At 39.8% G+C, this 12,512-nt stretch overlaps 1 protein-coding gene across 14 annotated transcripts in view; it reads right to left on the bottom strand.

The window, feature by feature from the left end:
* SPATS2L (spermatogenesis associated serine rich 2 like) overlaps window positions 1–12,512 on the bottom strand; it is a 179,031-nt gene that overhangs the window by 94,701 nt on the left and 71,818 nt on the right. For all 14 annotated transcript variants that reach the window (XM_017946759.3, XM_017946755.3, XM_017946766.3 and 11 more), the window contains one exon: window positions 2,852–2,912. In XM_017946759.3, coding sequence (XP_017802248.1) covers window positions 2,852–2,890 — 39 coding nt within the window. In that variant the 5' untranslated portion in view covers window positions 2,891–2,912. The remainder of the gene's footprint in view (window positions 1–2,851; window positions 2,913–12,512) is intronic.

Genomic DNA, 12,512 nt, shown 5'->3' with positions numbered 1-12,512 from the left:
TTAGCATACAAAAAGACACTTATCATTTGAAGATACCAAGGATTTTAGGAATGGTATATATATTTCGTAATAAGTATCACAAAGTTACAATGATTTTATACTGAAATAATGTGTGGAATATATTATTAAATACAATGGATAAAAATTTTGCATCAATTTTTAAGACAACACGTAATAATACTTCAAGGAAATTGTGTGTTGTCAGAAGTTAGTTTTGACTATGTGCCCAGAGACTTGGGGTAACACATTAGTCCTGTGTCTTGGGGGCATTTGGATGGAAAACCCTGAGAAGCAGTAATATGTGGAAAGGGTACAGGCTTTAGAACCAGACACAGCTGAGTTTGAATCCTTGTTCCTCCACATTTCTTGAGAGTTTGACTTTGACCAAGACAAGTCTGACCTCAAGCCTCAGTGTCCTCATCAAACAGAAAGGTTATTTAATATGAAGATTTATAAAATATGTAGCACAGTCAGTGATGGAGCCACGTGAGATTTTTAGAAGATGTAAGATCAAGTCATGCTCCAGCTTAAAACCTTCCAGCAGTTTCTTTCTGCTCTCTGAATAATGCCCTACATGGAGGTATCAAGGTTCCAAACCTTTCAGGACATGGACCTCCTTTGGCAGTCTGGTGAAGACTATGGGGTCTTTCTCAAAACAACATTTTAAAATTCATGAAATAAACTGCATGTGATTACAAAGGAAACTACTTACATTGAAATATACTTAGAATATTCATAAAAACAAACATGCTACAGTAATATATGTACTTCTCTATTAACACATCAAATAACATCATATAGTAACAGGGTTCTGTAACTATAGTAAGTTTGAAGTAGTGATGAACAAACAACATTTCAGGATATCTGCAACAAATATAATTGAATATGAAAATGTCTGTGATTTTTAATTGTGAAAGTCACAGGCACTGCTGCTCTACTGTGGGTTTTTTGTTTGTTTGTTTGTTTTTTGAGATGAAATCTTGCTCTGTTACCCAGTCTGGAGTGCAGTGGCGCGATCTTGGCTCACCGCAACCTCCGCCTCCAGGGTATAAGTGATTCCCCTGCCTCAGCCTCCTGAGTAGCTGGGATTACATGTGCCTGGCACCACACCCAGATAATTTTGTATTTTTAGTAGAGACAGTGTTTCTCCAGGTTGGTCAGGCTGTCTTGAACTCCAGCTTCAGGTGATCCACCCGCCTCAGCCTCCCAAAGTGCTGGGATTACAGGTGTGAGCCACCACACCCAGCCCTACTCTGTTTTTTTTTTTTTTTTCCTTTGCCTACATTCATGACTGGAGGAACTAGTAAATTTCATTTAGATATTAGTGAAGATAAAAATGTATTTGTTCTCATCTACATTCATGGACCCATGGATTGTAACCACAATCCCTTGGAGATCCACGGACCTGGACAGAGAGCCGGCATTCTAAGCAGTATTCTTTGACTTCATCTCCCATCATCAATCACCTTTGTCCACCACACTTGGACCACACTGACCACTTGGCTCGTCAAACACATTCAACTTAGTCCACCTTAGGCATCTGCTTTGCTTTTCTCTCTGTCTGGAATTCTCTGTCCTCACATCTTTGCATGGTTGTTTCTTTCCCCATCTTTATCTCAATCAAATGTCACCTCCTCCAAAGGGCTTCCCTGACCACCCCACATAGAGCAGCCACCTCCCCTTGCCTCCCCCTTCATCACACCGCCCTGCTGTTTTCTCCACAGTCGTTATCACTGCCTGAAACAATTGTGTTCATTTAGATATTCTTGTGTTTATTCTCTGCTTCCCTGCCCTAAAATATGAGCTCCATGGGAGCAGGAACTTCATCCACATGTTCAGCGCCATACCCCTGGCATCTAGAGTGGTGTTTGGGTCTATTACCCTGTTGCTAAGTGAAAGAAGAATAGTAAGAGCTTCACAAATGTCACTGCTCTCATCCTTCACTCTGCATTTTTGGTATGGTGAGGATACAAAGAGACAAAAAACAAACCCCTGCCCTCACATGGTTTACAGTCCAGAGAAGGCTGTGGGGTGACGCTGTGGAAGGTGCACCAGCACTGTGGTGGCTTGGGCTCCTGTCTAGGCTCTCCCACATGCCTGTAAAACCACTGGCAAACCAGTGTTAGGGCCTCAGTTCCTATGGTGTCAGACAAATGGGTTGGACAAATTTATCTTCATGGTCTACAGTTTATGATCCTTAAGAGCTAACAGTGCAAGGCAGCATATGTGGCAAGTGAGGGATTCTGACCTTCAGTGGAGGACGCAGCATAGACTTGGAAAGAGCTCTGAAGTGGAATCAGTCTCCAACAAATCATGAGAAGTGGGGATTTTCAGTCATGAACTCTCAGCATTGAAAGAAACGTCAAAGGCTGCCCAGCATGACCACCAGGTGATACACTGGATGTCTCTCTGAGTCCCTTTCTGAAGAGATAATATAATACCCTTGCTCTTAGGTGTAACCCAGCGTGGGGGTGAAGAGTATGAATTGTGGAACGGCACACTGCCTGGGTTCAAATCCCAGTTCTGCTGTTTACCAGCTACGTGAACTTAGCCAAATTACTTAACTTCTCTGTTTCTCAACTTCCACCTCTGTAAAATGGAAATAACAACAGTATCTTCTTTATGGGGTTATGGTCAAGAGTAAATGAAAAAATGAGCGTCATATGCTTAACATGCTTTCAGTAGACATTACTTATGATTCTTTCTGCTCAACAGTTCACTGGTGTGGCAAACTTACTACATATCCCCCAAAACTATTTTCCTTTTCTCCATTGTAACTGAGTTTTTACCAGCTAGGGACTGTATTACCCAGTTTGGAGTTTCTGTGAGCCAATATATAACTTGATCTTACCTTTTCCTTGACATTCACATGAGTATTGAGTTCAGCCATCTTGCTTCTAGTGGAATAGGCTCTATAAAGAAGGAAAAAAGATTAAGTTTTAAAATTGATTTCTCAATGTGTTATTTTTTTACTCTCTTCCAACATAGTAAACAACTTCATTCAGTCATAATCATAAATATCATTTTAGAATGTAAAAATACTTTCAGGCTAGGCATCTGACTTAGATATGTTCTAAAAGCATGTTACAATAACTCTAGAAGACAAAGTAAAATCTTTTATTCATACTGCATTGACATGAAAAATGACAAAGACAGATGGGAATTTATCTAAATTGTGTTTCTTCCTATTATGTAGAAGAAAGGTGGTCAAAAATAGAGAGAAGGGAAATTGTACCTATTTTAACTAAGTATTGTCATCACAGTCCTCACTGTCTCAAAGCTTTTATCGGCTCCTAGGTAATCTAACAAACATTTATTGAATATATCTCTCCTATATGTACATAACAATACCAAGCACTGCAGGAAGAAACAGGAGGAAACTACTCCAGGTTTAAACATAAGAATCCACCCCCCAACTTCTTTTCTTGTCTTTTTTTCCCCCAACTTTTCTCTCTATCTGGAATGCTCTAATTTCAGATCTTTGCAGGGTTGTTCCTTTCCTGTAGTCTTTTTTTGGGGGCCGGCCTCAAAACCTTTTTTTTGAGCTTGTCTCAAAACAAATCTAAAGGAAAACCTACCTGTTGCCAGACTGGAATGCAGTGGCGTGATCGCAGTTCACTGCAGCCTCGATCTCCTCAACTCAAGCAATCCTGCCGCCTCAGCCTCCCAAGTAGGTGGAACTGCAGGTATGCACCACCGCCCTCAGCTAATTTTTGTATTATTTGTAGAGACAAGGGTCTCACTTTGTTGCCCAGGCTGGTCTCAAACTTCTGGGCTCAAGTGATCCTCCCCCTTCGGCCTTCCAAAGCACTGGGATTATAGGTGTGAGCCACTGTGCCTGTCCTCTGCAGTCTTCATCTTAGCTCGAGTATCACCTCCTCCAAGAGGGCTTCACTGACCACCATATCTAAAGCTGCCACCTCTCCTGCCTTACTCTCCAACATAATATAACCGTTTTAAATTTGTTTTTTCACTTACCAACATATCATGAGCAACATTCCAGATCAATACATATGTATCTTCACCATAATTTTTATTGTCTATAATTTCTTAAACTCCATTTTCAAATGGACCCTTAAAACTTCCCATAATCCTTCTGTTTCTTCAAAATCTTCAGGGTTTCTGCCTTTGGTGTCCAATCTCCTTTGTAAAGTGCCCCCCTCTGAGAAGATCTGTGTTCCCAAAATCAGGCTGTTGTGTTTTCTTTTCCCTAATCTGGTCAAAATCTTTCACCATTATAATGGAAGACAGATCTTAAGATTTTAATGGATTCAATCTTTTTGAAATAGAGAATAAATGACTTAAATGCACAAACAGATTGGTTCAGAAATTAGCAGCCAGTCAGGCCAAGATATCAACATATACCACCTATTTGCATGTTGAATGGTTTTTGCCAATCAAGAACCACTGAAACACTTTCTTATATTCTTTTGCTTTTGTTATAAAGAGTGTCCCCACTTCCATAGTAGACACATGCTAGGAATAACTTGCAAAAATTCTCTGATTCTTCCCCACTATTTTATTTTACACCTACATCTTAAATAGAGCATAAATTCAGATCCATTATCTTTTGCTGATTTTAGGATGAAAGCTTGGTAATACGCAATGTTAACTCTATTACTACTCAAATTATTCTCAACTAGGAATCCAGAGAGACAAATTATCAAATATTAGAAACAGTAAGATTTTATTTTTATAAGTTTCCAAATAACACTGCCACTGACACAAGCATTTGGACATGCTAGCAGGAGAGACCCTGCATACTTGCTTCCAGTAAAGCAGCACTTTCCCAAATGCTCCACAAAAGTGCCCAGTCTATTGAAACACCCTACAAATGGTAAGTTCTATATCCCTTGACTTGGCATATAGGAGAATCAGTTGGTGCAAAAGTAATTGTGATTTTTGCCATTGAAAGTAATGGCTAACGCATCACCAAGACAGTCCTAAGCCAAAAGAACAAAGCTGGAGGCATCATGCTACCTGACTTCAAACTATACTACAAGGCGACAGTAACCAAAACAGCATGGTACTGGTACCAAAACAGAGATACAGACCAATGGAACAGAACAGAGCCCTCAGAAATAATACCACACATCTACAACCATCTGATCTTTGACAAACCTGACAAAAATAAGAAATGGGGAAAGGATTCCCTATTTAATAAATGATGCTGGGGAAACTGGCTAGCCACAAGTAGAGAGCTGAAACTGGATCCCTTCCTTACACCTTATACAAAAATTAATTCAAGATGGAAGAGAGACTTAAATGTGAGACCTAAAACCATAAAAACCCTAGAAGAAAACCTAGGCAATACCATTCAGGACATAGGCATGGGCAAGGACGTCATGTCTAAAACACAAAAAGCAATGGCAACAAAAGCCAAAATTGACAAATGGGATCTAATTAAACTAAAGAGCTTCTGCACAGCAAAAGAAACTACCATCAGAGTGAGCAGACAACCTACAGAATGGGAGAAATTTTTTGCAATCTACTCGTCTGACAAAGGGCTAATATCCAGAACCTACAAAGAACTCAAACAAATTTACAAGAAAAAAACAAATGACCCCATCAAAAAGTGGGCAAAGGATATGAACAAACACTTCTCAAAAGAAGATATTTATACAGCCAACAGATACATGAAAAAACGCTCATCACCACTAGCCATCAGAAAAATGCAAATCAAAACCACAATGAGATATCATCTCACACCAGTTAGAATGGCCATCATTAAAAAGTCAGGAAACAACAGGTGCTGGAGAGGTTGTGGAGAAAGAGGAACACTTTTACACTGTTGGTGGGACTGTAAACTAGTTCAACCATTGTGGAAGACAGTGTGGCGATTCCTCAGGGATCTAGAACTAGAAATACCATTTGACCCAGCTATGCTATTACTGGGTATATACCCAAAGGATTATAAATCATGCTGCTATAAAGACACATGCACACGTATGTTTATTGCAGCACTATTCACAATAGCAAAGACTTGGAATCAACCCAAATGTCTGTCAGTGACAGACTGGATTAAGAAAATGTGGTACATATACACCATGGAATACTATGCAGCCATAAAAAAGGATGAGTTCATGTCCTCTGTAGGGACATGGATGCAGCTGGAAACCATCACTCTCAGCAAACTATCACAAGAACAGAAAACCAAACACCGCATGTTCTCACTCACAGGTGGGAATTGAACAATGAGAACACTTGGACACAGGAAGGGGAACATCACACACTGGGGCCTGTTGTGGGGTGGGTGGAGCAGAGAGGGATAGCATTAGGAGATATACCTAATGTAAATGATGAGTTAATGGGTGCAGCACACCAACATGACACATGCATACATATGTAACAAACCTGCACGTTGTGCACATGTACCCTAGAACTTAAAGTGTAATAAAAAAGAAAAAGAAAAAAAGAAAACAAAGAAACAAACAAACAAAAAAAGAAGTCATTTTGTGATATCTGAAGACTTCCTATTTCCTTTACGTATTTGGGTTTTTGTCCATAATAAAAACTATAGTATGAAAAAAAAAAAGAAAGTAATGGCTAAGGTCACAAATACTTTTGCACCAACCTAATAGTTGGCAAATAACACTTGAATTTTATTTTCACTTATTCCTGCCCCTGAAAGTTACTCACTTGTAAATAAAGGATTCTTTTCTGATTATTTCTAACAGTGAACATGAATGATGTGTGAAGTACAAGAACAAATAATTAGGTGCTTCTGTTTACAAGCCACGGATGGAAAGTGAAGCCTTTCGTTGATCATTACAAGCCTGCAAGATGGTCTGCAATCATTATATTGGAAGACTTCTGGATGGCTGACTTTCTTATTCAAATGAAAGTTTTGGTATTATGTAAACAGACACTGTATATATATGAATTTTTCAGTGTGTGATGGTGTAAGAATGTGTATATGGGGGGGGTGGGGGGGGAGGAGAGAGAGAGGCATACCTAAGAACTATGAAGAACTGAATGGTGACAGCTGAATTTGGTGCCATTAAGAATGAATCTGTGAGCCACGATGCCTTTCAATAGAACAGATCAGCTGATTCTTCTGGACACATCTAATTTTGCCATTACAGATATGTGAAATCTAATAGAAGCTTTTGCTTTGTTTTGCATTTGGGCTTTGATGTCTAGGGTTTGGATATGCAGCATTTTCTAAAGCTGAAATGTTATAATCCGCAGGGGAATCAGGGAGGAATTCCATTGAAGACAGAAAATTCGTGAGATCTGAAGACATAGTGACAATGGATCGTAAGCTATATTCATAAGAACACATACACACACACACACACTCACAACTTCCTTGGCAATTCTTTCTCTCTTTGACCTCAAAGTCTAACTCAAGGAAGACTCTTCTTTGAGACTGATGCTAGTAAGATTAATTACTATTTTATTCAAATCATAATTTTATTTTTTTGTGGAAGGAAAATGCTGGCCGTGAGGGTAGAATGGGGCTATTTTAAGTTTTTCAGATGGGAAGATAAGATAAAAAATAATTATAGGGACCCATTTCTTGTCCATTTTACTCTCAATTATTTTTCCCATGTGGAAGGCTGCTTCTACAGACTCTACCTTCCAGGTGGGTTCCAATACGCTCTCCACATCACAGTAAAATAAAATCTTACTGTTTCTAATATCACAGCTTTCTGCCAGCTGGTGCATAACAAGAGGCAATGGGAAACTAGTTAAAAGGTTTTAATCTAAACAGACCATAAATTTGGTTTGCCTTAAAGAATTGTAAGTTTAAGTGACCAGATAGTCAAGTTGGGTTCTACTGCTAAGCACAAACACTAGGGAAACTGTAGGAGAGGCAAGGTTATTCTCAGTGTGTCCTGAAGGTCCTTGTTGAGTGTCTGCACCCTCCCATTGGCACTAGTCCCTCCAGAATGTCCAGAAGCCCACCTTGCCCCTGCATAACATCATGTGCTCATTACCTTTACTGAGCTGACCCTCCCTGCTATGAAAATGAAACTGGGCTGTGTCCCTATTTTGAGATTCTCTTTTCTGCTATGAACTATATCTGCCCAGTCAGCTCAATTTCATCTGAATCTTAATTGTTTAAAGTAGTCAAGGAACTTTTCAATATATTTTCACCTCATTTCACATGACAGGCCCAGAGTTTAGCAATGTGAAGCCTCAGTCCTCCAAGGTGCAGACATCTAGGTAAGCCCAAGAAGCCTCTAATGCTGTGATTTTTAGGACCTACAGTGAGTAACAGGTGTCTAGGCACAATAGACCTTCTCCCTAACATCTTGGTCATCATGCTTGGTAGTGTATCACTGCCAAACATAACCGAATACTCATACCTTAACATGCATCGACCACAAGAGCTTTTAAATCTATAAGAAAGGTACAGGGATCTTTGACTTCTTGAGAAGAACCTGGTTTCTCCTCGTTATTATCATTTGAAATTGTTATTGGAACAGACCAATTACTGAGGGCTATTCAAGTCCATGGATACATGTTCTGTACATACCAATGAATCAATACAAAATTAAGATACTCAGAAATATAAGTCCTGATATTGGTGCAACATTTCAACAACTTAGACATTTTTTAAAACTTTTTTCCCTAAAATTGCAATTTAGATTTCAGGAATACCATTACAAACATATATAGATACAATCATCTAATTTTTATGTACGTCTTAAAGAAAAATAGGGATCAAGGAAATTGTTAAAACTTATTAGGGAAACATATTAGTCATAAAGAAAAGATTTTCACCATTTTAATACATCATCTGTATATACTTTTCTAGGATAAAATTTATGAACCACAAATACGGTTACCACCAATCACTTCAAACACAAAAGTATATTGAACTGATCACTGAGCAAAAATCTCACAGAATATGCATTAACAGTAGCCAGAAAATCTATTAGCTTAGAACAAAGATAAACATTTTTTTATGAAAAATAAACCCAAATAATAGAAATTCTGGCAAATATGTTTGTCTCAGTATTTCCAACTGATACAATTTAACAAAGTTTAATATGTATGACCGTCTGTAAAGTTTTAAAAATACATATTTATGTTTCTAATGCAATCACATAAAACATGGAAAGTTCTAGCAACGTACTGAGCTATCAAATCGCTTTCTGACTTGCTTGTCTCCTTTCTCCCTCCTGTTTGATTGTATAGGCAGTAATAAAGTTTCACTTTTGTTTCTCTGAAACCCATTAATGCTCTTAGGTTTACTTTCCTGTTCTCGGGTATTACATCACTTTCCTTGAACTGGATTTAAGAAACCATAGGAAGTACATAAGAAAACATTTTAAGTAATGATTTTAACAAAATTTTCAAGGTTATTAACGCAAAATTTCCCATGAGTTATAAAAACATAATAATCATACTGCATATTTGGGGCCGTTAATAGGGTATTTCATAAATTATCATAATGTAAGCTGGAGTGGGTAAATGCCAAATGTCATAACATATCGCTTAGAGAGGGAAAATGACCAAGTTGGTAGAGATTGGAGCAAGTTGAGTTTCCAGCTAATCAAAAGATTTAACCAGGGAGCTCTGAAAAAGTGAGATTGCTGGGCCCCAAGGTCAGTTGGTGTGGGGAAGTTGTGATGAAAAACAGCTACTCCCAGGTCATTTTCATGCAAAGCCAGATTTGAATGTGGCTAGTCTAAAGTGAAATGTGCTGGAAGGGTTTAATAGAGGCCGAATTTCAAAGACTGAGTACTAAAAAAGGAATATAAGCTGTCTCATTAATACTTTTTATATTGATTATATGTTGAAATGGTAGTATTTGATAGATTGGATTAAACAAAATACAATATTAAAATTAATTTCATCCACTTCTTTTCACTTTTTCAATGTGACTGCTAGAAAATGTACGATTGCATGTGTGGCTTACGTTATATTTCTATTGGAAAGTACTGTCCCAGAGCAGAGGTTCTTAAAGTGTGGTTCCCAGATGAGTAGCATCAGCATCACCTGGGAACTTGTTAAAGATGCAAATACTCTGCTCCTCACCAGACAGAAAGAGAAGCTCTGGAGGGCAGGGGCAGCACACCAATCAGTGCTTAACAAGCCATGCACTAGCAAAACCGTGAGAACCACTAGTGTCTCCATCCTGGAACATAAAGAAAGAGCCTCTTCCTTAATCCTAAATATTACACACAAGAAACAGATTCTCATGGAAGCCTAGAGAGATAAGGAGAAGACGAGTTTCCTCCAAATTATGTTGTTAAGGAATAATCTTTTCACAAATACATTATTAATAATAATTAGCACACTTCTGGAGAACTTATAACATACCAGACACTCTGCTAAGTGCTTGACATACATTTTTTTTCATTTTACCATCACAACTCTACAAATAGAAATTAAGATTATCCCCATATTTGCCGGGCGTGGTGGCTCACGCCTGTAATCCCAGCACTTTGGGAGGCTGAGGCGGGCGGATCACCTGAGGTCAGGAGTTCGAGACCAGACTGGCCAACATGGTGAAACCCCATCTCTACTTAAAATACAAAAAATTAGCTGTGTGTGGTGGTACACACCTGTAATCCCAGCTACTCGGGAGGCCGAGGCAGGAGAATTGCTTGAACCCAGGAGGCGGAGGTTGCAGTGAGCCAAGATCGCGCCACTGCACTCCAGCCTGGGGGACACGAGAGAGACTTCGTCTCAAAAAAAAAAAGATTATCCCTATTTTTACATACGTGGAAACTGAAGCACTTTTAAAGAGATCTAGTAACTGCTCAAGGTCCCATAGTAAGTGGCAGGGCCAGGACTCAAACCTAAGGCAGTCCAACTCAGCAAGCCCATGGCCATTGGGCTAACACACCTCAAAACCATCATAAATGAGTCATTAGGCTCACTGTCTATGAAATACAGTAAGAACTCCGCCAGGGGAATAAAACTGTTCTCCGGGACCTGCCTTCTCAGGCCAGACAAGCCCACAATAATGCCTTGTGCATGTGCAGGACGCACAAACTGCAGCGCGAAATCACTCCACTCACACAGGAATGGGCATAAATTAACTTGTTTTAAAGAAATGGCTATTTTTGGCTGGGCGCGACGGCTTACTCCTGTAATCCCAGCACTTTGGGAGGCTGAGGTGGGTGGATCACCTGAGGTCAAGAGTTCGAGACCAGCCTGACCAGTATGACAAAACCTCGTCTCTCCTAAAAATACAAAAATTAGCTGGGCGTGATGGCGTGTGCTTGTAGTCCCAGGTACTTGGGGGGTAAGGTGGGGGGGAGGGGCTGAGACAGGAGAATTGCTTGAACCCAGGAGGTGGGGCGGAAGTTGCAGTGAGCTGAGATCACGTCACTGCACTCCAGTCTGGGTGACAGAGTGAGACTCCATTCGCCACAACACCCCCACCAGAAAAAGGCTGTTTTCCTGCAGCTTCCTACCTCAGGTGAAGTTGCAGTTAGTGGGCCCTCAGCCAACAAATTGTTTCTTGTGAGCTGTGATGTTGCCAGTGGCTCTGTGACATTCTGGGGTCTAAAGGTGTAACTAATTGAATTACTAACTTAAATTATTAAGTTAGAGTAATTAAAGTGTCTGTGTACCTGACTTTGGTATAGCCTAGACAATGCTATTGAAAATCCTGCATCACTATGATCATGTAGATCCTAAGACATTTTCTCACGGCTGCTCAGAGGGGAAGAATCAGCACTGATCTTGTGTGTAGGAAGTCAATTATGCCATGTGATTTGAGAAGCAGCAAAAATCTCTCAGGCAAAACAGCATCCAACAGTATCTCTGAGTATGAGCTTCTTAAGAGACATACGCATTTCTACTTAGTTGAAGGCATGTTATTACCTCTGGAAGAAGGTGCACTATCACAGATTAATTTATTTCATTCTCCTACTGCCATCAATTGGCCCTTAGCAGAGAGCAGTGCTCTGAGAGGATGGGAAACAGGACAGGTAAGTTTCAATAGGGAGAGCTGGAAGGACTTCACATCTGTCTATAAAGGGCACCATTCCTCCTGATGGGCCACAGTGTGGCACGAGGGTCTCAGGCCTCCAGGTTGTGGTCTCTTTTGGCTCTCTTGTACTACAGGTCTGTACGGGCACTAGGAGTTGATGGAAACACTTACAAAGGCGTGGGCACCGTCTCCAATGATGTACAGTAGTAGGCTATTTCTCTGTACAGGTCACTTTTAAATGAGAGACTCACCATCCAGTGCCCTAAGCACAATCAGGGGCACTTGCATGCCAGCTAAAGAGGGAAACTGTTCCTTCTACGAAACTGAGATTTGGTCTAAATTTAGTAGTAGGTATGTTTTCTGTCGCCTAACTGTTCAATTGCCTAATTTCTCTTCCATTTTGCCCCCTCCTTCTTTTCCCTCCATCCTTTGCTACTCCTTATCTGGCATGGTAACAACTGAGGTCTCTTATATTTCAAGTGTTTTTGCTCTTTGTTTCTGTGGTTTAATTTCCATAGTTTAATAAAAGTTCTTGTTCCTCAAAGGAAAGTTGCTTTAATTATTAGGACTGAGAAACACAAAAAATGAAACACAGTGGTGACTGAAATAT

This window comes from Papio anubis, chromosome 10 (assembly GCF_008728515.1).
Source record: "Papio anubis isolate 15944 chromosome 10, Panubis1.0, whole genome shotgun sequence".
Classification (NCBI taxonomy): domain Eukaryota; kingdom Metazoa; phylum Chordata; class Mammalia; order Primates; family Cercopithecidae; genus Papio; species Papio anubis.
Note: the sequence above shows the minus strand (reverse complement) of the source record. Positions and strands in the feature narration are given on the sequence as shown.